The 26,706-nt window shown below is 32.5% G+C and overlaps 5 protein-coding genes across 5 annotated transcripts; 2 read left to right on the plus strand and 3 right to left on the minus strand.

Moving 5' to 3' along the window:
- GPHR (golgi pH regulator) lies at positions 1-2,453 on the minus strand. Its single transcript, XM_065513497.1, has 7 exons — positions 2,257-2,453; positions 1,888-2,158; positions 1,490-1,715; positions 1,236-1,420; positions 1,005-1,186; positions 755-940; positions 1-696 (listed from the first exon to the last, which is right to left on the minus strand). Exons 1-7 carry the CDS (start codon positions 2,296-2,298, stop codon positions 421-423), a joined length of 1,368 nt encoding a protein of 455 aa, XP_065369569.1. The 5' UTR covers positions 2,299-2,453; the 3' UTR covers positions 1-420.
- Positions 2,454-3,447: 994 nt separating this feature from the next.
- Positions 3,448-7,041, plus strand: LOC135962293 (nischarin). The gene is made up of 4 exons (XM_065514141.1): positions 3,448-3,813; positions 4,421-4,654; positions 4,726-5,605; positions 5,677-7,041. The coding sequence occupies exons 1-4, from the start codon at positions 3,604-3,606 to the stop codon at positions 5,826-5,828; spliced, it is 1,476 nt and encodes a 491-aa protein (XP_065370213.1). The 5' UTR covers positions 3,448-3,603; the 3' UTR covers positions 5,829-7,041.
- row (relative of woc) lies at positions 6,511-18,710 on the minus strand. Its single transcript, XM_065514139.1, has 8 exons — positions 17,736-18,710; positions 16,686-17,515; positions 16,524-16,614; positions 10,779-11,611; positions 9,377-9,512; positions 9,206-9,309; positions 9,005-9,132; positions 6,511-8,261 (listed from the first exon to the last, which is right to left on the minus strand). Exons 1-8 carry the CDS (start codon positions 18,583-18,585, stop codon positions 7,403-7,405), a joined length of 3,831 nt encoding a protein of 1,276 aa, XP_065370211.1. The 5' UTR covers positions 18,586-18,710; the 3' UTR covers positions 6,511-7,402.
- A 412-nt stretch (positions 18,711-19,122) lies between these two features.
- LOC135961936 (uncharacterized) lies at positions 19,123-20,105 on the plus strand. The gene is made up of 2 exons (XM_065513584.1): positions 19,123-19,887; positions 19,945-20,105. Exons 1-2 carry the CDS (start codon positions 19,183-19,185, stop codon positions 20,023-20,025), a joined length of 786 nt encoding a protein of 261 aa, XP_065369656.1. The 5' UTR covers positions 19,123-19,182; the 3' UTR covers positions 20,026-20,105.
- Positions 20,106-20,107: 2 nt separating this feature from the next.
- On the minus strand, positions 20,108-20,773 carry mRpL41 (mitochondrial ribosomal protein L41). Its single transcript, XM_065513585.1, has one exon. The coding sequence runs from the start codon at positions 20,703-20,705 to the stop codon at positions 20,205-20,207; it is 501 nt and encodes a 166-aa protein (XP_065369657.1). The 5' UTR covers positions 20,706-20,773; the 3' UTR covers positions 20,108-20,204.
- Between the last annotated feature and the right edge of the window lie 5,933 nt (positions 20,774-26,706).

Genomic DNA, 26,706 nt, shown 5'->3' on the forward strand with positions numbered 1-26,706 from the left:
TTTTTACACAAAAATATATAAGATGTTTTATTTATTTAAATTCTTTTGGTTTTAAGGTTTATCTATTTAACTAAATATAACTTATATTTATAAATAAGATATATATAAATGTGTTTAAATTAGATATTGTGCATAAAATATATATTAAATATTAAATTTAATGCAAATTAAATATATAAATTATATTTTTTTTAAATATATAAAGATAAAGAGAGACACAAGATAATAAAAGTAAGAAGTAAGAAGAAAACAAGTCTTTTTTAGGCAAACAGATATCTATAAATGAAAATATTCTAAAATTTTAAAAGAAAATTAAAGAATATGGTCTTAAATTGTAATATAATTTACACATCATACGCATATATAGATGACAAGTATATCAAAATACTTTTAATTTGTAGATAAATAAAAATTTAATAATTAATCTAAAGAGGAATCACCATAATTCCAGGGCTTTTGGGATAAATACAATACAACAATGGTGGATAAGGCGCTGACCAGGAATATAACATCAAACCAACGATGATAGAAATTGAAATGTAAATTGCCCAAAACTTCGGTTATAATGACACGGTATTCGGCGGGCAAATTCATGCGCATTAACAAGACGGAGGAACAAAAGTACATGCCCATTATTTGGGCCAAAATTAACACTATAATATTGGAAGATTTGCTAGAGGAAATGCGATAGAAAAACTAAACAAAAGGAGAGAATTATTAAAAAATAAATTATATTTAAAAACGGAAATCTTACCTTAGTTAAAGTTAATAATAAACCTCTGATAGAGGTAACCACCATACAGCCTACCAGCAGAAAGGAGATATGTTGATTCCAAAATGCCAAATCTATATCGAAACCACACCAGTGTACGGCTATTTCTAGGCCTTTGGTGACTGGATCTTTGCGTCCCACTCTATCGAATATTATATTAACACAGCACTAAAGAATAAAAAGAATTATAAAAAAATCACCATTTTTAAATGGTAGAAAATAATTTACTTACAATAAATATTTTCCACAAACAGTAGACACTAAAGAAATGCCCTATAACATTAAAATATTTGCCCTGTAGGGTTTGGGACCATTTTTGGCGTTCCTGCATGTTTTTCAAATAGTTGATTTCCAAAAATAGTTGGCGCAACAGCTCTTCCAAGCCATAGATTTCCATGCGCAATTGATTGATATCTAAAATAGTCTTAGTTAAAAAAAAAACTTTTAATCTAAAAATACTTACTTTCTCCCCCTGAATCCATTCTATTCACCGCCGAACTTAATATACTCCATAGCCTGGGCCTGGTTTGATTGGTCTTATTACGCCGATGCATTTCCAAAGCCACACGCTTCTTTTTACACGTTAACATATCAACGGTTAATTGCAGTCTTCTTTCCAAGTTGATAATATCAGTTTGGGAAACTGGTCTAAAGTTATTTTATTTATAGTTTTTAATAAATTATTTGTTAGGTTCTTCAATCTGTATGTTTACTTGCCTTATGAAATAAGTCATTGATTGATAGGGACAATTGACCGCTCCGAAACCCGATAAAATGGCCATTACTGTTACGCCTATAACACTAATGCGTGACACACCTTGTTCGATTGTTAATATGCCATTGGAAACACTAAGCAGGGGAAAGGGTTCTCCTATGCGCCACAGACCATAGAGGAATATAAACCAACAACAGATGGTCATAATACGAACCCATTTTTCAGAAACTGGAAAATTTTGTAGAGTAAATCAATAAAATGAGACATAATTATTTTAATCCTTAATAAAATTCAATAAAATGCATATAAATTGAGAACAGAATGGAGTTTAGAGAATTTTTAAAATAAGTTATGATGAATTAATGATGAAATCTTGGAAAAAAATGTTCTCCTAACTTACCAAACGATATACTATGTATGACGGAATAACAAATATATAAAGGTATAACCGCAATAATCATTAGCAGCAACGAAGTCAGGCCCAAACGCCAGTGAAAATAACGCGAGCTGGAATCCAAGACACCCAAAATCTCAAAAATAATCAATTCAAACATAGTCAGTGACAGGGCAAATGTCACCGAAAATATCAATTGTACTGAAATGTGACGTATCTCATAATTCTTAAATAATTGTTTAACAAAGAATATCCAGCCGCCAGCAAAGAATAATACCTAAAAAACACATAAAATAAATGAATAATAGAACAAAAACAAACAATTAACGACCGGCATTTGTTCCTAACAAAGCACCGCCAATGACACACACTCACCTGGGACACAAACACTATAACACAATCATCTAAAAATGCCATGGTCGTAAATAATTTGCTTAAGACTTTATGGTTTATTAAATAGTTAACACTTTTTTAGCATTTTCTTGGTAAATAAAAGATTCAATTTACGGAAAATTGGGGAAATCGTTTAAAAAACGCCAACACCTCTTAGCAAAAAATCAAAAAAAAAAAAAATTATGGGTTGTAAACAAAAAAATATTAAACGTCACAATCCAGTACAAGGCGAATTTATACAAGGTGCTATCAGTTCTACAAATACAACAATTGGTCTTAACAAATGTCAAAAAACAAAAATGAAAAAATAAACAAATATGTATTAAAACTTAATGTAGTGTAGATCATGGTAGAACCAACCAGGTACAATTATTAGGGAGAGTTTTCAATATTTACCCCTACAACGTCAAATAACACATTTACTCTCATCACTTTTTATTTTGTTTTCGCATTGTTTTGCACGTTATATTAAAACTAACACATATTTATTTGGAAAAAATTTAATTTGAATTGAATATTTCACAAAAAAAAGTAAATACACAAAAATTTGTTTAATTAATTTATTTTTGTCTTAGACATTTCGTTTTGTTTTTTTTTTCTAATTTTTTTAATTTTCTTTTGTTTGACGTTATAGGGAATGTATAATTGAGAACGTACTTTTTAATAATTGTACCTTGCTTGTTCTGCCATGGTGTAGATAATTGTATAGTGAGAGCTTTACTTATTTATGTAAAAAAAAATAGTTTGTTAATACGATTAGAATATGTAGATATTTAAATATAAAAACAAGCTTTGACAACTGTTAAAACCAAAAAGCGAAAAAAAAAATTATCAGCTGTTTGACTGACTCCACCTTGTATAAATTCGCCTTGATCCAGTAGAACAGTTAAAGGTTGACAGCTGTTTACAAATAAAGCTACCACACCTTTAAAACAATTGCTTTTCTGCACAAAAGAGGCAACTCTGTTCAAAACAGCTGGCTGTCAAAATTGAGTGGTTGTTGTTGTGAATTGTTTTTTTCTGGCTGTATTATTTTCCTCACAATTTGTTGAGGAAAAAACAATGAATTGATTGTGTGAAATTTAAAAGAAAATTTAATAAATTTTTAAATATAATTTAACAAAACCAGTGCAATATTAGTTTTAAAGTGTTTTTATGTAAATACCAACCATTTCACAAACAATTTTAAGTGTTTCCAACAACAAAAAAAATCGGCCCCCTAAATTGGGTACAAATTTGAACGTGGAATTGTCTTTGTTTTTAACATTTTGTGTGTGTGTCGTTTAATTAATAGCTTTGCAAAGGTTTCTTGTGTGGAGAAGCCTAAAAATGTCTTGCTATTTCCGCCAGAATTCCGACTGTGAAATAACAGTGCCCAAGTTTAATGAATCAGCTACGGGCATTATCTATTACGACATTAGGGTGCGGGTAGCCCAGGTCGATTGGCTGGTTGAGCGTAGATATAAGGATTTTGATCAGCTCAATGAAAAGTTGGTGGAGGAAATCAGCATATCAAAAAAGCTATTGCCACCGAAAAAAGTAAGTTGGAAAGTTATGAATGATATAAGGAAGCTATTAACTATTGTATAACAGTTTGAAAGTGTTATACACTTGCAAAATTTGTGAACAGTGTTTATTTTCATTAAGTTCTAAGTAAATTCTAATAGATGTTAATTAAAACAAACAGTTATACAAGTGCAGGAATGAATGTTTTGATAATTTATTATTTGTTTTGTTATAGAAAATTTTTTAAAAGAAATAAATAGTACCTCACTTCTTATATATTACTTTATTTATCAATAATTTTCCTTACAAACATTTGTGAGTCATGCTAACTAAATTTCTAATGAGAATTTAACAATAAACTATTTTATCATATTGTGGGACTTGTTTGCAATTTCATTAAGATAAATCAGCAGGAAAAATTCTATATGTAAAAAAAAATTTTAGCTGAATTTTTTTTTCACCAAAAGTTTTTTTTTTCACTAAGTATTTAAAAAACAAAAAAAAATTAAATTTAAAAAAAAAATACCCAAAAAATGTTTTCCCAAAAAATTAATTTTTATTTTGATGTAACTATAATTTGGCTCCCTTAATTGTTTTCTTTAAATTAGTTTTCTAACCTGTTTCTATATTCTCCTTTCAGATTGTGGGCAATAAAAATCCTGCCTTTCTCGAACAAAGACGTGAGCAATTAGAAAAATATCTCAAGGAATTGCTGGTCTTCTTTCGCATACAACTGCCCCGGGTATTGGCGGAATTTCTAGACTTTAACAAATACGATATTATATATTTACTGCAAGATCTAGCCAAACTAAGCAATGAAAGTGGTGATGCTTTATTAAGTGCCAACAAGGAATATCATTTTTCAGCTTTAGAGGTGAAAACAAAACTAAATAAAACTACATACCTATCTAACATAAAACTAACTTTCTAAATTTCTCCTTAAAGGTTTATGCCATCAGTGAACGTTTAAATTTACCCTGTCCCCCCGAGAGCATAGAACAAAGGGGAAAATATGATTTCTCTCATGTGCTTGACTTTTGCACGCAACTGGAGGTTATTAAGGTGACGCCAGTGAAAAATAATGATTCATTTGCTAGCGATTATAATGCTGTAGATGTGCCCATTGGTCGTAGTAATATAATACCCAAAACTCTTAAATTCAATTTAAATGCTTTTCGTAATCTCCAATGCTTAAAGATTTTCGCCTTGCCTACGGAAAATATTATAGATATTGGTTTGTTAAAACCAACTCTGCAAAAGATATGTGTTCACAATACCACCATAACTTCCATTAATCAAGTTCTACTGTGCGACAATGTGCACAAGAATGCCAGCATAGACATTCCCTCAGGCGAAGCCATAGCTTTAAATAGATCAACTTCCACCACGAATGGAGGTTTTCCCATAACATCTACTTCTCCGCTGTGGCGTAACATGGTGGAATTGAATTTGTCGGGTAATCTATTGACTCAGATCGATGAAAGTATTAGAACAGTGCCACAAATTAGAGTACTTAACTTGGAACAGAATCGTTTGCGTGCCATTAAAAATCTGGCCGAATTGCCACATTTGCAGGTATTAAATCTCTCTGTAAATATTATAGCTGAGTGTGTGGATTGGCATTTGGAATTGGGTAATTTGGTTACGTTAAATTTGGCTCAAAATAAATTGAAATCCATGAAGGGTCTACGCAAATTGCTGTCCTTAATTAATTTGGATTTAAGCTGTAATCTCATAGATGATTTAGAGGAAGTGGATAATGTGGCCTGTTTGCCTTTGCTGGAAACTTTAAGATTAACCGGCAATCCTTTGGCCAGCAGTGTGGGTAAGTGTTTTAAATTTAAAATGTAGCGAAATTTAAAAGAAATTAATGTTATTTTATTTAATTTTGAATAGATTATCGCCCTCGTGTCTTGGCTAGATTCCATGATAGAGCTGGCGAAATTGTTTTGGATAGTGAAAAGGGTACTCATAAAGAATTGGATACAGCTTTGGTATTGTCAGCTTTGCATACCTCACGCATGAGACAGAAATCATCTCAACAATAACGTTAGGTTAGTTTTTTTCCAGGATTATTTAATATAGTATGTAGAAATTTATAAAACAGACAGCTAAAATTCCAGAATCTTAATAATCTAACTTTTATAGATCATAAACTCTTGCAAATTTTAAAATTTTATGTTTTTAAACTTTTATGTGTCATTATGGATGGCAAACGAACTTCATTTGCATTGTTAAAGGGCAACCACAAATTTTTGGTTGCCATTTGGCAACATAAAATTATGCAGCCAGTTGTCATCTGTAAGACCCCTTTCACACTAGGCAATTTAGTTGCGCAAGTCTCTTGCCCAACAACAAAACAGCATGCAAAAATTACTTCTGCTTAACCTAGGGCATCTACAAACACAAGAGACTTGCGCAACTTAATTGCCTAGTGTGAAAGGGGTCTACTACCATTTAGGCAACTGGCAACGCAACTAAAGTTCGATTGCCATCCATTTAAGTTTTTGTCGATGTTTTTGTTAAACTTTTAACATTTTTGTTACTTTTATTGAGAATAAAAATTAATTGCTGCTTTAATTTACTTTTTTATTTAGAAAATCCTTTTAAACAAAGGATTTTTCTTTATAAAAAGTAAATTTATAATGGCTACACATATATTTTATTGAGAACAAAAATCTTGATTGCTTTTGTTAACTGGTTTCAGCAAAACTCTGCAAAAAATAAGAATTATTAATTGGTTTAAAAACTATTTTTTATTCTAAATATACTATTTATAATATTCAATCATAATTTTATAGTAATTTTAATATTGTTTAAAGAAATATATTGTAGTATGTGTTTTTATTTTGTAAACGTTCATTTAAAGTATTAAATATTTCAGTTTACTTGACAAGTGGACAAAACTTTTTTAGGTTTTATATTACTACCACTTTTACAAATTTCTTTTATTTTAATGTTTGTGCTTGTATATTTCTTAATATGTTAGCTTTTACTGTCTCAAATTTTCAAGTATTTTCTTTTATTTTTTAACAAATACAGATTTTAATTTAAATGGTATTTTAATGTTTAAAAGTTATTGTATTTTTAATTTTAAAACATTTAGTACTTTTAGTGTTAGTTTTATTATAATTCTCCTGGTTAAGGGTTTAAGAAAATGTGCAAATATTTTCTGTTTATATAATTATATAATTTATATGTATAAGAAATTGTCTTATAAGATTTTAATAAAACAACAAAAAAAGTGGCTGATATTTAAAACATTATTGTAATGGTACGTTCACATTGATCAAATAATTGAGGGGAAAAACGTAACCACTATTTTCAATTCTTGCTTATTTGATATTACATGACTTTTATAAGAACAAATAACTCCAAATAATATAATAATTATTTGTTTATTAAAATAATATTCGTTTAATGGATAGATATATATAAATTTTTGAGTGGTTACGATTTTTTTTGCCAAATATTTCATTAATGTAAACGTAGTACCTTTAGCTTTATAATTAAAAAAAATTGCAATTATTTTTACCGAACTTACCATTGATGCAAAGTTGTTTCAGTAGTATTGCCAGGGCGGAATAGAGGGTAATCTTTCCCTGGCAGTTTTGGGTCATTTTCATTGCTGTTGATGATGCTGAATATGGGGATGTTGCTGAAGATGATGCTGCTGCTGTTGTTGTTGCTGTTGCATCATTTGATGATAATGTTGCTGCTCAGCAGCGGCTACTGCATCGAACATGGGCGTATGGACTTCACCCAAAAACTGGGGTGTTGGCGGTGGATTGGGATCAGCCAACTCTCCGATGAGAGGCATATCTATATCGGCGGCATTTAAGGTATGTGGAGCCACCTCGGCCTGGCCAAAGCCCAAATGATATTGATTTTGCCCCGGCACCTGCAAGTGACTGGTGTTGTCCACAATATGAGCATAGTGTTGGGTAGTATGCTGCTGCTGTTCCACTGGGGTGGCATCCATTTGTCCAAATGGTATGGGTGTTTGATCGGGTGCAATTGACTGCTGTGCCTCCATGGCTTCCTGATGATGTTCCTGCAAATTTTCTTCCTGCTGCTGTGGCTCTGTATTTACTGTGTCTGGCACGTCTAGGGCTGTTGAAGACGATTCAGCATCTCCTCCTACGTCCATATTTGGGTCTGAGCTACCACCATCGGCATCTGTGCCTGCCTCACCGTCGCGTTTAACTAAACCCAACATATCCAGCATATTGCGTTTGACGGTGTTCTCTTGAGCCACCTGTAAAGTGGGATAGGCTGACTTTTGTCCACAGCTGGCTAGATGATGAGCCATATTATTGCCGTTGGCTGTGGAGAAACCACAAATGCAATGCATTTCGTTGGGCAAGGGCATTTCCATGACGTCTTTGGTGCCGGTAGTGCCCGTACAATCGCTGGTGTGTTGGAACATGGCCCGTTCGCAGGCAGTTTTATAGTTACACTTATTGCACTTTAAGTTGCCGCTGTGAAGTTAAAGGAATTGAAGAAATATATAAAAATAATGAGCATGAATGAATGCAAGTGGTAGTTAAAGTAGAATGTCCTAAAGAATAAGAAAACTACTTTTCTGCTCTGATAACTTCCAGATCAAGACCCAGAGATGCTTCTGTTCAGGCATGTTAATTCTCTAATACGACTATTTGCCTCTAATATAACTAAAGGCAGGTCTTAGACACAGGTTATGCTAAACTGACTTCCACATGAAAAATCGGAACGACCACAACCTATTTGGCGTACTGTGCATTTCAAAGATTTGTGATAGCCCTTAAAAGATGCCCTGTGATGATTCTGGTCCCTCTAATACGACTAATTGCCTCGAATGTACCTAAATGCAAAAAATATACACAAAAAATTAACTCGCTCCTTACCCTTCTACTCACATGCCCCACAAACCACTCAGTTTAAGTTTTGGTTACAGTGACAGGTCTAAACAATAGGATAAACTACGTTTTTGCTCTGATATCTTCCACCTCGAGACCCTGAGATACCTCTGGACAGGTATATTATCCCTCAAATACAACTATTTGCCTCTTAGAGATAATAAATGAACCAATATCTCTTTCTCATGCTCACAAAACCCCGAAAACACTATCAGATTTATGCAAACGACTTATTTTTTCTGAGTCCCCCACGTCCTATCCAATTCTTCTGTCTTTTTTCCCATGTTTAACCCATAAAGTTATCGTCTACTTAAAATTGTACTTACATATAATGATGTTCATTAATAATTTCCGTATTACACTCAGCACATATAGAACCATCTATGAAGGCAAAGAAATCGCCCAATTTTGATTGCACCGAAAAGGGTAAAGGCTCCTTATGATGACTGCGCACCTATATGATTAAAAAAAAATATAAAATTTTTAATACATGTCTTTAAAAACCAAAACCTTTAGATAAAACCTACCTTAGGTTGTTGTATCAACATAGAGTTTCTTAAAAGTTGGCGTACATTTGAAGCATGTTTCAACAAAGTGGGATGATGATTGGAAATGTGTTGTTTTAAAGTACCTTTAAAGGAGAGAAAAAATGAAGATTTAAAGAAAATTGTAAGAAGATATTTTTAAATATTACTAACCTTTATCAACAAAACTTAGAGAACATTTAGTGCACTTTAGATGTATTTCCTTTTTACTCATGTGCTGCCTCAAATGCATGTAGTAGTTTTCAATATTACTTTGATTAATTATGCCCTTATAGCAGAAGCGATAGATCTGGAAGGATAGATAGGAAATATACAAGAATTTTAGTTAAAAACAAGTAAGAGAGTTATATTCGGCTGTGCCGAATCTAAGATACCACCACATTATACTTCAAAATACAAATTTTAAATATTTTTAGGTAAACAAACAGCCCAATTATGAATAAAAAATTCCGCGGGAGTTTGTTCCCCGGGAGTTTTTTCCCATTAAATTTGAATATGAAAAATGAGAAAAGGGAAAAAACTCCCGCGGAATTTTTATTCATAATTGGGCTGAAAATTTATTTTTGTTTTCCAAATATTTTTTTTAATTTTTTGGAAAAAAATTTCTTTGAATTGTTTTTTAAACATTTTTAAATTAAATTTTTTTAATTTAAATTTTGTTTTTATTTTTTTTTTAATATTTAGCGAAAAAAAAACTTTTTGTGAAAAAAAAAATTCGATTTAAAAAATATTTTTTCCGATTTTAACCCATTCCTACAATGGTCTTATATACGTCGTTGTAAAGGTCTTTGAAATATCTATCATTAGATATCCATATTTTCTATATTAATGACTTAGTAATTCAGTTATAGGTCAAAAATCGAGATTGTCCTGGAAAACAAAAATAAATTTTATTTTCCAAATAATTTTTTGGAAAAAAATTTCTTCGAATTGTTTTTCAAAAATTTTTAAATTAAATTTTTTTTGAAATTTAATTTTTTTTTTTAATATTTAGCGAAAAAAAATCTTTTTGTGAAATAAAAATTCGGGTTAAAAAAATATTTTTTCCGATTTTGACCCATTCCTACAATGGTCTTATATACGTCGTTGCAAAGGTCTTTGAAATATCTATCATTAGATATCCATATTATCTATATTAATACTTAGTAATCCAGTTATAGGTCAAAAATCGAGATTGTCCTGGTTTTTTCCTTATATCTCAGTCATTTGTGGACCGATTTTCTCGATTTTAAATAGCAACCGAGCCGAAAGAATTCCGGATTCTATTTTTTTTAATTTTTATTTCAAAAAAAAATGGAAAAAAATCGGATTAAAAAAAGTGTTGACTGATCGGTCAAAATTTAATGAAAAACTAGTTTATGTATGTCTCCTAAATTTGTGGAAGAAAACAAAAATTTTGCTGATAACTCTGTTATTAATGGACTAATATTCCTAATTTCTTTAAACCATATTCTCCGGACCATAGCCGATATATTCATGTACCATATATGTCCAGATTTTGTATGGCTTCGAAAAATTTATATATTTTCAAAATAAAAATAAACTTTAAACTTACATCCAAACAATAGGGACACTGCAAGAAATTCTGATGTTTATGATCATCATAGAAATGACGTACGGCATCGCGATGCGACGATGTCCTATAGCCACAGGCCTGGCAATAATACGGCAATTCCAGCATAGAATGTTTATTTTGCAAATGCGATGTCAAGAAGTTCAAAGAATTGAAACGTTGCTGACATATCAAACAGCGATAAGAAGCCGAATTAGAGGATTTTGTCTCCTCCGGATGCATGATGTTATTGTGTTTGGTCAACACAGTTTCCGTATCCATTTTCTCCAAACAGAACAAACACTGTAAACTGTGATCTTTGCCATCGATATTGAGATGTGACACCAAATGGGTTTGCAACTTTTCATTGGAATCAAAGGTGGTGGCGGTATCGCAAATGGGACATTCAATTTGTGTGGCATAGAGTGCAGTATCTTCCTCTGCTTCCTCCTCACCCTCTTTTTTCTCCTTTTTATAGGGAAACTCTTCATAGTATTCATCGTGGCCATCCATAATGCCATAGTACATTTCCTCTAAGCCCTTAAGTTCATCATCCTCTTTTTCCTTTTCTTTCTCTTTCTCCTTTTTAGCGGGTTTAGTGTCCGTGGTTTTCTTAGAGGAGGAGGAGGTCTCCTTTTTGGCAGAGACGGGTTCCTTTTTGGCCCCCTTAGCCGGTGTGGCTTTGGAGGTTTTCGAGTGCTTGGAATCTTCATCAGCTCTATGCTTACTCTTTTTACTGGTGGCCGAAGAGCTGGGAGCATCTTCATCATTTTTTTCTTTTTTAATATTTTTCACATTGACCTTATCCGCATTAACATAGTCGGCCTCATTAATGGCTAGAAAATGAATTAAAGAAAACAATTTATTAAATTAAAAGCAAATTAAGGCCAATTTTAAAAGATTTTTAAAGTTTACAATTAAACTATTTTTACTACTTTAAATTTTTAATTGTTTAATTTTAAACCATTTGTTACTACTTGTTTCTAATTTATTTAATTTAAACAAAAAGCATAAAATTACTAATTATAAATGTGGTTCATTTTTTTTAATAATTTATTTATAAAAAAAACTTACGTTTTTTGTTTAGTTTACAACAAAAAAATAATTTACTAAATTTTTGTATATTTTTCCAGAAAAACAAAAATTTATTGATATATAAGAAGAAAATAACGAACAGAAGATAATTAATTAAGATTATTAACAAAGTTTTGGTTTGAAATTGAATTATTTATAATAATATTTAGTTAAAAATAAATAAAAAAAAAATAATAATAATTATGCTTTTTGTTTAACATTAAACTATTGAAACAATATTTCGTGGGTTGTTGATGTTTTTGGCAGCTAAAGTAAAATTCAGGTAATGGTAAGTTGTACATTATTTGTAATAAAAACATTAAAAATTATTTAATAATATGTAATCATAATAAAAAAAACATTAATTATAATTATAATAAAAACTAGAATCTCATTAATGAAATTTTTAAAAGTACATGCTAAATTTGTAATAATTAATTGAAATCAATAATTTTATCTTGATCTATAAATGAAAAAAGAAGTTAAGATGTTAACAAGAGACTTAAAACGTTAATAGATAAATAATTAAACAGGGCAACAGTATTTGAAAAGAACTTAAAATTTTAAGAATTTTACAGAAAAAAAATTAATAAAATCTAAAAAAAAACAAATAAGAAAGTATGGTCGGGCTTGACCCCGACCTAAGTAAAAGAGCAAAAACATTTTTCTTTTAAAATTTCAATAATTTATATTTTTGAGTGATTTTCGGAAGTGGGCCTAATATGGGGGCTATGACCAATTATGGACCGATCACCATGAAATTAGGTCGTGTGATTTATGTCTCTATGAAAGTTTACTATGTTGAATTTTGTGAGTATACCAACATTTTTAAGTGATTTTTGGAAGCGGGTCTATATGGGAGCTATGACTAATTATGGACCGATCGTAACAAAATTTGGTGACATGAATATTGTATATATAAAACTTATTTGGAGCGCAATTTGTGGAGATACCTTTATAAATTAAACATTTATGACCGATAAAGTCCAATTTCGGAAGGACATTTGTATGGGGGCTAGGTGAAATAATGGTCCGATTTCAGCCATTTGGTCCTTGGGCCGAAAAAATAATATGTACCAAATTTTATCGAAATATCTTCAAAATTGCGACCTGTACTCTGCGCACAAGGTTTACATGGACAGCCAGCCAGACGGACATCGTTTAATCAACTCAGAAAGTGATTCTAAGTCGATCGGTATACTTTAAGAGGGGTGTTAGTCAAATATTTTTGGGCGTTACAAACATCTGCACAAACGCATTATACCCTCCCCACTATGGTGGTGTACGGTATAAAAATATTGAAGTGTATATGATGATTTTCTTTTAGAAATTTTTAAGAAAAAAAGAAAAAAACCAGTACAATTTTCTATTCAAAAAAATGTAAATTATAGATGTTTTTTTAAAACATTTTATGAAAAATTTTATGAAATTTTTAGAAAAAAAAATCGTTTTTGTGAAATTGCATTTTTGGGTTTAAAGAAGTTTGATATTAATATAATCTTTAAATCGTCTTAAACAATTAGAATTTTGTTTTTTATAAAATCAGAAGCAGCATTAGCTAATTCATTAGTGAACGAAATTCTAGACTCAGTTATATTTGTTTACCCTTCGTCATTCCGTTTGTAATTTCTACATTTTTCATTTGCGACCCCACAAAGTATATATATTCTGGATCGTTATATATAGCGAAGTCGATCTAGCCATGTCGTCTGTCCCTCTGTATGTTGAAATCAACTTTCCGTAGTCCCCAAATAAATTTATATATCAATATATCGGGAATTCTTCCTGCTCGGAATTCTTCCTGCTATTTAAAACCGACATAAATGGCTGATATATAAGGAAAAAATCGGGACAACCTCGATTTTTGCCCTATTTATGATCTATACCTGGATTACTAAGTCATTAATATAATATCTAATAATAGATATTTCAAAGTCCATTGTAACGATGTATATAAGGCTATATATATTAAGTTGGACCTATAATGGGTCAAAATCGGGAAAAAAAATTTTACCAGAATTTTTTTTCATCAAAAATTTTTTTTTCTTAAATTTTTTCCAAAATATTTTTTTTTTAAATAAAAAAAAAATTAAAAAAAAAATGGAAAAAACTTTTTTTAAAAAAAATATAAGCAAAAAAAATATAATTTTGTTTAAATAAAAATATTTGAAAAAAAAAATATTTTTAAGTATAATTTGGTGAAGGGTATATAAGATTCCGCACAGCCCTCTTACTTGTTTTATTATATCGCTACTTTAATATAGAAAGGTCCTAACTTAAAGTTCTGTAGTTGCGATTTTTTTAACACAGACCAATTTAATGTTGTGGCATTTTATTTTATCAATGGTTTATTACGGGATTATCTATCGAAGTATGCAAAAAACTAAATTTTGGAAAAAACGAGTTAGGGCGTTTCTATATTAAGGTAACGATATGTAATTTTGTGTTGGATTTTTTTGGAAAAAGTAAAAAAAATCAGATTTATTTTTCGAAAAAGCATATTTGCCATTATTGCTGTACGTCAAACGTCTTTTAATGCAATTTGTTGGCAGTGATGCAGCAAATTTCTGCAACCAACGCATCATTTAGTTGTATGTTGCAAGAGTTTGCAGGTCGTGGCATCAGTGATGCACAAATTTACTGCATTTACGAAATAAATTGTACCGAAATCAAAGTTGCTGATCCTAATAAAACAGTTGAATTAACGAAGACGAATGTTCAAAAAGCAATTTAATGCTTTTCATAACTATGAAAAAAGTTTCCGCCTTTTCGAAGAATATTTTTCGGACCTGCATATTATAATTTTTGAATAAAGATATTTTAAGCGGGGGGTTACTCCGATAGGGTTATATAAGTACTCATTCCGGTTTCATATTCATTCCAGGGAGAAAGAACTTCTGATAGATACAACTGAAAAAAGTTTCCGCCTTTTTGAAGACTATATTGTTCGGACCTGTATATTCTCATTTTTGAATAGAGATATTTTGAGCGGGGGGTTACTCCGATACGACTATGTTTGAAATTGTATGCAAATACATTGTAATTTAAAAGTACTCATTCCGGTTTCATATTCTTCTCAGGGAGAAAGAACTTCTGATAGAAACAACAACTTTGGCTTAGTGACACTCTCCATATTTGGGTGGATAGTATATGATACGTTCGGTGAGAGAACTGCTCTTTGCGGCTGAATGGCTACTTTTTATGTAGGTGATGTTTCGGTTTTTTATCTATGAAATCAGCAAACTCTTGTTTGCCACTGAAACAGTTGATAATCCGGTGTTTAGCACAAAGAAGCAGTTGTTTTTGTGACAGTCCCAAAAAAAAACTTTTGTTAGAAACAACTGTCGATGAGGTTTTATGTTGCGATGTTTTGAAATTTATCTATGAACTCAATAACTTAATACTTAGTTAACAATCTTTGGCTTACGTAGTGTAATAAGATAACTTCTTTATGCGGCATGAAAACCTATTATTTTGTGATGTTTTGATTTTGACATAGTTTTGAAATATGTAGTTAACAATCAAGTGTTTAACATTGGATAAATCCAAAGCAGAATCTTTATAGCCTTAGCACTCTCGTTTTTATAAGAGTTTCATTGTTGTTGAACGTTTTGTCATGGGGAAAAACTTTCGGAAGATGTAGCTGTGTGTTGCGGAACCAAGATCCAATTCCAGCGGGAGAAATTGAATCTGAGTGTATGTATATTAATTTCAAAGCCGTTTTTGTGCTATGCGATTCCCTGAAGTCATGTAGGTGTTTAGTGCAAGGAGGAATGCTGTATATTTTCCCCTATTAATATAGGATTTGTATAGATTTAGAATAGGAATAATATGAGCAACTGATAACAGAAAAAACTACATTACTTACATATCAAACTATGTATATTAAAAAATTCCCATTTTTTCCAGTCGATATTAAACCTGTAGCTAAAATTGCCTTTTTTAATGATGTTTTGTGCTTGATATTAAAGTTTTCTACAATTCATTAAATATTTTCCTACATTTTATCAGCAAACTCTAGAAATTATAAATATTAAACTTAGTTTTCCTCAAACTTTTTAAAAATTATAGGCCATAGATAGATACACATAGTTTGGAAACTCTCATGTCGAAGACCCTAACTCAGTTGTCAAAAATCTATGTGGTGAGAATGTATTAGTAAAAAAATGGTGAAAATTGTGTGATTTTTTTTTGAGTTTGTTTCTAGTTTCCGTTCTATGAGTATTTATGTTATATGCAGCATTAAAAGAAAGACAGACGGACTTGGCTAAAAGGACTAAAACCTATGTAATGTAATCTTAAGTTTCAATTGAAACAATATATATGTTAAAATTAAATTTACTTCCATTTCAAATGGAAAAAGATATAATTAAATAAAAGGTGGAATTATGACATTTAAAATTTAAGTAACGGGCCAAACTAAGAAATTATTAAATACCTACAATTGGCTTTTGCAATATAAAAAAACTATATAAATTGATCAACAATATATAAAAAACTATTAAAAAACTTGAACTATTAACTGTATTTATAGCTTTTAAAAAGCTAGCCTCTATAATAACCTACCTAAAAACTTACTAAGTATTTATTTAACAATAATAATTGTTATTTTTTTAAATAACTGTTGCCCTGCCCTATTATGGTAAATTACTTAAAATAAATAAAATTACTAACGTTTTTTTAATCTTTTAGGAGTAGTATTTGCAGGTATTTCCTTGGCATTGGCGGGCAAAATACTCCAGTCCTTAAAGGGATTAGTGGCCACCTAAAACAAACAAGAAATTAATAAAATAAAAAATGTATTCATTAAAACATAAATCCATTTTTAAAACTTACATGATACAATCTTTGTGTCAACGATTCATTGCAATTAATGCGTGTCTGCTCGGCTATATGACCAGTTATATTATTAAAAGCCTGCAAAGCATAAGTGCCAAATTGTTCACGCCACACCAGTTCATCCAAAAATTGCTGGATCATTTGACGCGACAACAATGACAAAGTGTTTTGGAACATTCTGGGTACAATACGTCTCAAATAGTCCATAACGGCTGAATTAGTATGTTTTGCTGTACTGTCAGTAGCAGCTGCTTGCACTACATTCTTAAAGCCCATCGAATACAAAGTCATTTTATCAACAGTCAAATCAATACATATAACACTGTCCTGTGATACCCAACGTTTCAAGGGCTCCAATATAACTTGGAAACGTTTCTTGTAATTACGATCAGAATCGGATAAAGGTTCTACGGCTCTTAGACGTATAGTTTTTTCAGCATAATCTAAAACGCCCAACACCTCCACTTTCAATTGACGCTGCTGGCCATCCTGTGAGGTAGTGCCGAATGAAATGACACCAACTTCAACGTATTTCTCGGGACCACCTAGTTTTTTACATTTCTGATGAACGGCCAAGGTGCAAATGGCTCTTAGCCATGTGTAAACACCCTTTATATAGACATTATCTACCTTGACCCATTGTACAACGTTTTGTATGTTGGTCTGACAGGCCCAATGGTAAATGAGCTTGAGTATGCAAGAGGGTGGATGGGGTGCACCTTCGAAAATAGAACCATGAAAAACGGATACAAAACGTGTGGGGCAACATTCACTAATCCAAACATAGCCTCCGGTATAGGGGAATTTAGAGGCATCAGAATAAACGCCTGTGAAAAGAAAATAATGAAAATTTGATAAATATTTTAAATTTGGAAATATTTGTAAGGCAATATTTTGAATGATACATGATTTGGGGAATTTTCTCTTACGAAATTTACAGATTTTGAAATGTCTGTTTTACAGAACAGCAAAATACACTGATTTACAAAATTTCAATATATTTCAAAGAATCCTGCTAAAGAGTTTGCTTTTCTCTTTTCTACATACCCAATTTCAAATCAGTGGTCTTATGATTTGCACATTTCTGTTCAGCCTTTAGCAGGCCCTCCTGTATTAACCACTCGGTAAATTTGTTGGGTGTCAGCATCAGCACCAACTTGACCTTGGAATCCAGCTTATTACGAGTAGCCGACATATCTTTGACTTTAAGCCAAGGTTTAGCCAAAACCACCAATGAGGGAAAGGTTTTACCCTGTAGTTTTGTCTCCTTATTCTCCTTGGCATTTTTGCCGTCCTTGCCATCGGAGCCTATAATCAAGCCACCCACAGCAGAATCCTCCGAAGGACGGAAATTGGGTGCTGGCGGAGCTTCAACCGCACCTTTAACGCCTTTCTTAGAGTCCTTATGAGCCTTACCACCTTTACCCGTTGGAGTTGTGTCTTTAGTATCCGCGGCAGCCGCTCCCTTCTTACCCTTGGCTGGAGTACCAGAATCTGTTTTAATATGTTTACCAGCAGCTACAGCAATTCTCTTAGCCAATGGCACGTCATCATCCTCTTCATCCGATGACTCCAGATACACAAAATTGGGTGCACGTTTGCGTCCACCGCGAGAACCACCGCCCTTGGCGGGAGCATCATCAGCCTTGGGCGTTTTCTTTGGTGGCAAAGTAGCCTCTTTTAACTCTTGCAACACTTTGCCCTTAAACGAGTAGGCCTGGAACACTTGGCCATTGAATAGTTCTTTGCCATCATTGGCGTTGAGGGCAGTTTTTAGAGCATTTTTAATGGCGTTATGCTCGTTGGCAACTCTTTCATAAGCACCCAACTGAGCCGGTGATAACTCTTCAATTAAACAATCTAAATCTAATGTTATATCCGTTTTAGAGATTTTCATCGTTAAGCTTTAGCGTAACATATAAATAATGGAATTATTTAATTAATTTTCGAAATTATAGCCGATTTTTTATTATTTTTCACAATTTTATAAGCAACGCGTCTTTTTCTTATGAGAATTTTTTTTCACCAATACACACTAAACTAAAAATGGCGGCGTAATCGAAACAGTGTTAACAAGCCCCAATAAACTGAATACCTAAAATGATAAAGAGAAATCACCAAAAAAATAAATAATTAAATTAAGCAAAATTTGAAAATAAACTTTATAAAACACTTATAATTCGTTAAAACTTACACAAGCTATAATTTGTATGTTAAAATATCTTTAGTTATGTATAAATTTAATATTTTTTAAACAAATTACGTATTATTTCCCCTTTTTTATAATTCTTAACTAAACTTGTCAATACTTTAAAAAATATGTCACTTGTCGGCATTGCCAGTTCTAAAACATAACGTAAACACTGCTATTGTGATTGAAGACCACGCAAATTTTTATTATTGTGAATGTTTGTTTCTATGTTAAACGAAAAATTAGAGTAAAATTAATAAAAATATTAAAAATAAAAAGTAAACGAAATATTTACTATAAAAAATGAGAGAATCTGAAAGATCATCTAGTTATCAACGTTCCCGACATAAGACCAGATCAAAATCCCGTGATAGGGAACGCAGCAGGGATAAAGAACGCTATCGCGATAGAGACCGTGAAAGGGATAGGGATCGTGAACGTGAACGCGTCAGTCGGGACAAAGAGCGCGATAGAGATCGTGACTATGATCGGGACAGGGATAGAGATTATGACCGGGATTATTATTCCTCACGTCACTACAAATCGAAATCTAAAAAGACCAAACACTCCAAGAAATCTAAACATCGTCGCCGTAGCCGTAGTTCTAGCACATCGTCCACTTCATCATCCAGCTCCCGCGAAAGCCGCAGCAGTCGTAGCAGCCGCACTTCAAAATATTCTAGTTCTCGTAACAGCAAGACAAGGGCGCCTAGTTCTGAAAGCAATTCAAGGAGTGCCCTGACTTCAGCAACCACCCCCAATACATCTGCAGTTACCAAAGCTATTGACTTAATGGATTTTAAAGTACAAAAAGCTTTGGATACCATAGAAGAGGACACATTTGTGCCAAGATCTTTCTTTAGCACCAGAGATAGAGAGGCTCCCGAGAAAAGCAGCTTACCCTCGGACAAAGTCTTTATAGATCTACAGGCGGAGACTGTTACATTTACCATGTCTTTGGATAAATTAAAGGATGTCAACACAAAGGAGGCAATTTTTCATCCCAATGTAAGTTATTTTGGTAGTAATATCTATATTTTTAAGCTAATATTCACTCCCTTGCAGTTTTTGGGTGATGCCGATCAAAAACAGGATAAATGGGTGCGAAAACTGTTTCTTTATCGTCAAAAATTTATGACAGAATAAATAATCAAATTCTCAAATAACTACTAATAACACATTTAATAAAACTTTCCCAAACTTGCAAGTCCTCGGAAGAAAATAAACATTTTATACTTTCTAAAAGGATTTGGTAAGTTATTTATTTTATTTTTTTAAATTATATTTAATATATTCTTTGAGAACATCAACAACAAGCTTAACATTTAAAACATATCTGAGCCGGTTTTACGGGCTCTCTGCAATGCCTGTTCTGCCGTTAACAGTTCGTTTTCTGAAGCCTCCACTGCTGCGCCATCTTCCTTTAGTTTACCTTCCTTAAAATCTTGTATAACTTTTTGGGAATACACTGCATTAAACAAATCCAAGCTAGTGAATTCCGATTGTATGACTTCGGCTGCCTTGTAAGATACATAAGGCTTCAATTTACACTCATCCAAATTGGGCACTATAAGTTCGGGTATCTTTTCTGGTATTTCTACATATTTGCCATTAACTATCATACCAGTATCGCGTACACCTCTTTTATGAACAGGCACCGCTGGTTGGAGCTGAGTGCGTTGCGCCTCTTTAACCACCCTCGTGCCTCGTTTGTTGAACGTCAAGAATTTGCGGAAATTTCGTTTTCCCTCCAATGGTGCTGTTGTTGAAATGGTACGTTGTTGGCTTTTAATGGCCAATGTTAGGAGTTGTTTACAATTTTGCATGGTTTTTCTTTAAATAATTTTAGAAATTATTAAATAACTACTGCAGTTTGCGTGTTTTGGTAGAAAATCTTCAAAATAGTTTTTAATAATTCACAATAGAGTTGAACAGCTGTTAATGACAGGGTTGCATTTAAGGGTATTATAAATAACAGAGTTGCTTTGTTATGTAAATAATTACAGGTTGACTTCAATAAAGCAAAAATAGTTTTTATCCATTTATTTAATTATTTTTTACCTTATTTACTCTATCAAAGGTATTTTTTATTAACATCAAATACATTTTTATTCTAGAGCTGAAATTATAATGCACATTTCTATAAAACGATAAATTGTACATTTTTTAGAGAATTTGAAGTGGCTTTTTTCAATATTCTGTGGTTAGTCTATTTTTTGTACCAGGATCCAAAAATAAGTGCTCCAAAATTAGAGAAACATATTGGATAATACACCATTAAAAATTTCCATTTTTAGAAAATCCAAATCTCTCAATCTGGGGCAGAATCTCACCCTGAAATCTCTTTTATTTCCGCTAAAAATCGGAAACTTCGCCTTGAGTTCGAGAAAGCACTTCTCGAAAAGGAATATTTAATTCGTATTCTATTTACAGGTTAAAGTAAATACAACATTTTTAAAAATTATGTTCGGTCCAGAGTGAGGAGAAAATCCAATACTGTACTACTGATAGTTTGCGTCTCGGAAATCAATGGATTTGCCAGTATGACGACAAGCCTAATCTAACGGCACACATTGTGCAAGACTGGCTTCTTTATTAGGCTCCAAAGCAACTAAATTCACGTCCCCAGTCTCCTGACATAAACCGATATGGGATGTTTTAGAAAAAAGTAAGAAAAATAACATTAGAAGCCGTCAAACCCTCAAAACTGCTTTAATTAGACCTTGGTTTGGTCTGAAATAACACCCGATATAACGGAAAACTCGGTGGCATTAATGCGACGACGACTACAATCTATAATTGATGGCCAGGGTGGACCGACAAAGTAAAAAAATCTTTTTATAGCTGTATATAGAGTTTTTTCCTTGACTGTATGCATTTGGACAGAATCATAAATTTTCAAAATAACTTCACAAACTATTGTTCTATTCAATTCCATTTTGGATTATTCAATAGCTCTCTCCATTAAACTACTAAGCTTCACCGTACACCACTACTAAACTATTTTTTATCTTCCCTTATTTCCACTTGTTTGAAGTTGTCTATTAAAACATAACAACACCCCTTCAACGAGTCTCCATTAAAAAGAATTCATGTTAAACATTTTAATTAAGTTACACGTATAATCCTTTATGGCTCCAACCCCCACTTGAACTTTGAATAGCATTTAATTGTGTACAAAATTCGCACATTTACACAACGTTGATGACCTTCTTAATGGTCATTAAATGCCATGAATAATGCAATATCAATAAAAATGCAATTATCTATTTGGAATATACAGACGTACAACATGCTTCAGTGTCTGTGTATGAGTGGAATAACCTTCAAATCCTTTAGCCTTAACATTAAAAATAATGTGGCAACGTAAATTACTCTTATTCCGTACCACAGCTCTACACTCCTTTTCGTCCAACATTCATGGCAAACACACATAAAGTTCATTATTCCACCAACAATTACCTACAATGTATCTGTGTACTAATATACATTTGTATAAATTGAATGCAATCATTTCATTTCTAAGAATATACAAATAACATTTTTTGTGATACGCGTGCACACATACAATTCCTAGGTGGTCATACTTCTCCACAATTTTCCATTCACCATGATAGGTAAGAGGTAGGGGTAATATGCATATTTGTTTGTCAATTCATATGTAGTTTCCACAATATTGCACCAGACGTTTTAACGATGTCTGGTCGTCTGTTGATTTTCACTTAAACTAATGTAAATGAGAAATGGGCCAACTATTATGGTCCATTGATCAATAGACTGTTCAATAAGCGATCACATCAAGGGATAGAGAACAAAATAACTCCAATTATTCAGATTACACTAACAAACATTTAAAGAAAAACCCAAGAATAGTGATTTAACAAAACTGATCAAGTCATATCCAAAAAATATCCCACTTCTAAACCTTGGTATCATGATAATACAATATTGGCTTTTGGTTCTTTTGTAAGGAACTATGGATATCTGCTTACTTTGAGCACATGTAGATTGGCCCTCTTCTAATAAAACGCACCACAACCGAAGGGATATATGATGGTTGCTCTGTGACTGTCAAAAGACACAGATTCCTGGGCAATTACCTAGGTGTGTTATCTGGGTTCAGACTTAATAACCCACATGTTGGATTTAGTACCTTCCCCATTATGATCTAGGGAACATTATATCTGACAAGTGGAGTGGTGGACACTGTATTCAGAGGGTTGACAAAATATACTGTAAAATGGCTACGTATTTGATTGCCAGAAAAATGTTGACCAAAAGCAATAAGAAACTCACTATACAGCTCTTGAATAACCGTTTATTTCTTTCATATCTTGGAAAGAAGAACACAGCTTTGAATGTCCTGCTCTTGATGTATCGAATTTTTGCCAACAAAACGTCATATACGGGAAGTTTTGCTTAACTTCTTTAATTTGTGAAAAAAGTGCCGCTGAAGCACACCGATTGTGTGGTTCAGAAGAGGTGATTTTGACACGGAAAACAAAGATCGCCCAGGTCAGCCAAAAAAGTGTGAAGACCAAGAATTGGAGGCATTACTCTAGGAAGATTGTTGTGAAACCCAATAAGAGCTTGCAAAATCATTGAGAGCTACTCAGCAGCAGGTTTCATCCAAAGCATTTAAATGGTTTACCATACGAATTGAAGCCGAAAGGCCTTGAAGACTATTTTGTATGTCCGAAATGATGATTAAACCCTATACAAGAAAATAATTTTTGTAAGAGATACCGGCCAACCAGCCGATTCGAAACCAAAGCCAAATATCCTTGGCGCTTAGGCAATTCTCTGTATTTGGTGGGAGCTAAAGGGTCCTATCTATTTTGAGCTGCTGAAATCTGACCAGATCATCACAGGGAACCTGTACTGATTGCAACTGATTCGTTTGATGCGAGCAGTGGCCGAAAAACGCCTTGAATATGCGGCCAGACATGAAACCGTAATATTCCATCATGACAACGCTCGGCCAGATGTTGCAATACCCCTTAAAAAGTATTTAGAAAGAAGTGGTTGGGCAGTTTGGCCTCACCCGCTTTATAGTCCAGTCATTGCCCCGTCCGACTACTATTTGTTTCGATCGATGCAGAGTGTTCTCTCTGGGATACGCTTCACTTTGGAACAAAGTATCCAATATTGGCTTGATTCGTTCTTGTCCTCAAAAGATAAGCAGCTCTTTAAGTTCGAAATCCATATTTTGTCAGAAAGATGGGAAAAGGTCATAGCAAACAATGGCTAATGCTTTGAATAAATTTATATTGTACAAATGTTTCAAAATAAAAGCTAAAAAACCCCCTCATTTTTAGGTTATACACCAAATACATAACGCCTCTTAAAGGAATCCCGAAGGGAACTGTCATCTAAAGTCTCGTCTATAGTCTCGCCTATATTCTCGCTTATAGCATCATCTATATTTTGTCTATATTGTCGTCTATATTATCGTCTCGCCTATAGGCTCTTCTATAGTCTTGCCTAAAGACACGTCTATACTCCCGCCTATATTGTCGTCTATATTCTCGCCTATGGTGTCGTCTATATTACCGTCTATAGGCTCGTATATAGTCTCTCTCATCTATATTCTCGTCTATAGTCTAATCTATAGTCTAGTCTATATTATCGTCTATATTCTCGCCTATAGGCTCGTCTATATTCTCGCCTATAGGCTCGTCTATATTCTCGCCTATATTATCGTCTATATTCTCGCCTATATTATCGTCTATATATTCGCCTATAGGCTCGTCTATATTCTCGCCTAAAGGCTCGTCTATATTATCGTCTATATTCTCGCCTAAAGGCTCGTCTATATTCTCGCCTATAGGCTCGTCTATATTCTCGTCTATATTCTCGCCTATAGGCTCGTCTATATTCTCGTCTATATTCTCGCCTATAGGCTCGTCTATATTCTCGTCTATAATCTCGCCTTTATTATCGTCTTGCCTATAGGTTCTTCTATAGTCATGCCTATAGACTCGTCTATACTCCCGCCTATATTGTCGTCGATATTCTAGCATATAGTGTCGTCTATATTAGCGTCTATAGGCTCGTATATAGTCTCTCTCATCTACATTCTCGTCTAAAGTCTCGCATATAGTCTCATATCTATTATCGCCTATATTCTCGTCAATAATATCTCATCTATATGTTCGTCTATATTCTCGACTATAGGCTCATCTATATTCTATATAGTATTGCCTATAGTCTGGTTTATAGTCTAACCTATAATCTCGCCTATAGTCCCGCATATAGCCTCGTCTATAGTCTCGCCTATATTATCGTCTATACTTTCGTCTATATTTTGTCTATGTTCTTAAATATATTCTCTATACTCTCATCTATATTGTGTCTATAGTTAATTGACAATGAGCAGAAACCGTAAAGTTCACACAAATTTTCAAAATCTTGCGAATTGAAATTATATGAAAATGTCTCGTCTATATTCCTCTAGAGTTAAGTCTATATCTTCTATTGTAGTCTTATCTATAAAATCATCTATATTCCCCTCTATATTTTCTTCTATATTCTAGTCTATGGTCTCATCCATAGTCTTGCCTATGGGCTCTAGTGTTAAGTACAATATGAGAAGGGTATATTAGGAGCCGCAGAACAGACTTTACTTTTTCGAATTTTTTTAGGAATTAATTTTTTGGTATTTTTGTAATATTTGGGTTGAAATCTCCTAGAAAAAATCAATTTCCCAAAATTTTTAAATTTTCAAAAAAGTACCTTTTGTTCTGCGGCTCCTCATATATACATATATGTTTGTCATTCCGTTTGTAATTTCCACAATATAATTTTCCGACCCAATAAGGAATATACATTCTGGATCCTTATAGATAGCGGAGTCGATTAACCCATGTCCGTCTGTCTGTCTATCCGTCTGTTAAAATCAATTTTCTGAAGACCCCAGATATCTTCGGGATCCAAATCTTCAATAATTCTATCAGACATGCTTTCGAGAAGTTTCCTATTTGAAATCAGCAAAATCGGTCCATAAATGGCTGAGATATGAGGAAAAAACTAGGACAACCTCGATTTTTGACCTATTTTTCACCTATATCTGGATTTATGGATTAATGACTTAGATTAATATAGACAAAATGATAGATATTTCACAGACCGTAGTAAGTTGGACCTACAAAGGGTCAAAATCGGAAAAAATATTTTTTAACCCGAATTTTTTTTTTCTAAAAAACAAAAAAAAATTTTTAAAATTAAAAAAAAAAAATTTTAATTTAAAAAAGAAAAATTTCAAAATAACAAATCGAAAAAAAAAATTTTTTCCAAAAAAACTTTGGAAAAGAAAATAAATTTTGTTTACCTAAAAATATTTAAAATTTGTATTTTGAAGTATAATTTGGTGAAGGGTATATAAGATTCGGCACAGCCGATTATAGCTCTCTTACTAGTTTAAATGTCGCCCTTCTCATTATAAATTTTACAAATATTTTCAAATAACTTTCCTATAGGGAACGTATGATAAATATTAATTTGTTTTTATTAATTAACATTTCTTAAAAATTCAACATACCAACGATCTTTAAAATAGGGGATCCATAGACGCCCCAAACTAACAATAAGGTGACCATACACAAACAATAAATGCATTATTATTATTGACTCTCTCTCTATACTTTGAGGGGTTTTAATGAGAAAGCAGGCAGACACGCATTCAAACAACAACAACAACACCAGCACTAACAAATCAACAACAACACTAAAAAAAAATAAAAAACAAAACAAAAAAAGCTTAACCGTATGTTGAAGAAAACTTACTGTAAATTGGTGAATAAAATTCAGTTAGCGGCCGGCATTGAA

This window comes from Calliphora vicina, chromosome 5 (genome assembly GCF_958450345.1).
Source record: "Calliphora vicina chromosome 5, idCalVici1.1, whole genome shotgun sequence".
In the NCBI taxonomy this organism is placed as follows: Eukaryota; Metazoa; Arthropoda; class Insecta; order Diptera; family Calliphoridae; genus Calliphora; species Calliphora vicina.

Coding starts and splice junctions, on each gene's coding strand:
- mRpL41 (XM_065513585.1), bottom strand. CDS start 20,705: ATGCAAAATTGTAAACAACTCCTAACATTGGCCATTAAAAGCCAACAA.
- row (XM_065514139.1), bottom strand. CDS start 18,585: ATGAAAATCTCTAAAACGGATATAACATTAGATTTAGATTGTTTAATT. Junction 9,133..9,205: donor TGTTGATACAACAACCTAAG/GTAGGTTTTATC, acceptor TTAATCATATAG/GTGCGCAGTCATCATAAGGA. Junction 8,262..9,004: donor ATTAATGAACATCATTATAT/GTAAGTACAATT, acceptor TTAACTTCACAG/CGGCAACTTAAAGTGCAATA.
- GPHR (XM_065513497.1), bottom strand. CDS start 2,298: ATGGCATTTTTAGATGATTGTGTTATAGTGTTTGTGTCCCAG. Junction 941..1,004: donor GTTTGTGGAAAATATTTATT/GTAAGTAAATTA, acceptor TTTATTCTTTAG/TGCTGTGTTAATATAATATT. Junction 697..754: donor TATTATTAACTTTAACTAAG/GTAAGATTTCCG, acceptor CCTTTTGTTTAG/TTTTTCTATCGCATTTCCTC.
- LOC135961936 (XM_065513584.1), top strand. CDS start 19,183: ATGAGAGAATCTGAAAGATCATCTAGTTATCAACGTTCCCGACATAAG. Junction 19,888..19,944: donor AGGCAATTTTTCATCCCAAT/GTAAGTTATTTT, acceptor ACTCCCTTGCAG/TTTTTGGGTGATGCCGATCA.
- LOC135962293 (XM_065514141.1), top strand. CDS start 3,604: ATGTCTTGCTATTTCCGCCAGAATTCCGACTGTGAAATAACAGTGCCC. Junction 3,814..4,420: donor AGCTATTGCCACCGAAAAAA/GTAAGTTGGAAA, acceptor TTCTCCTTTCAG/ATTGTGGGCAATAAAAATCC. Junction 4,655..4,725: donor ATCATTTTTCAGCTTTAGAG/GTGAAAACAAAA, acceptor TTCTCCTTAAAG/GTTTATGCCATCAGTGAACG.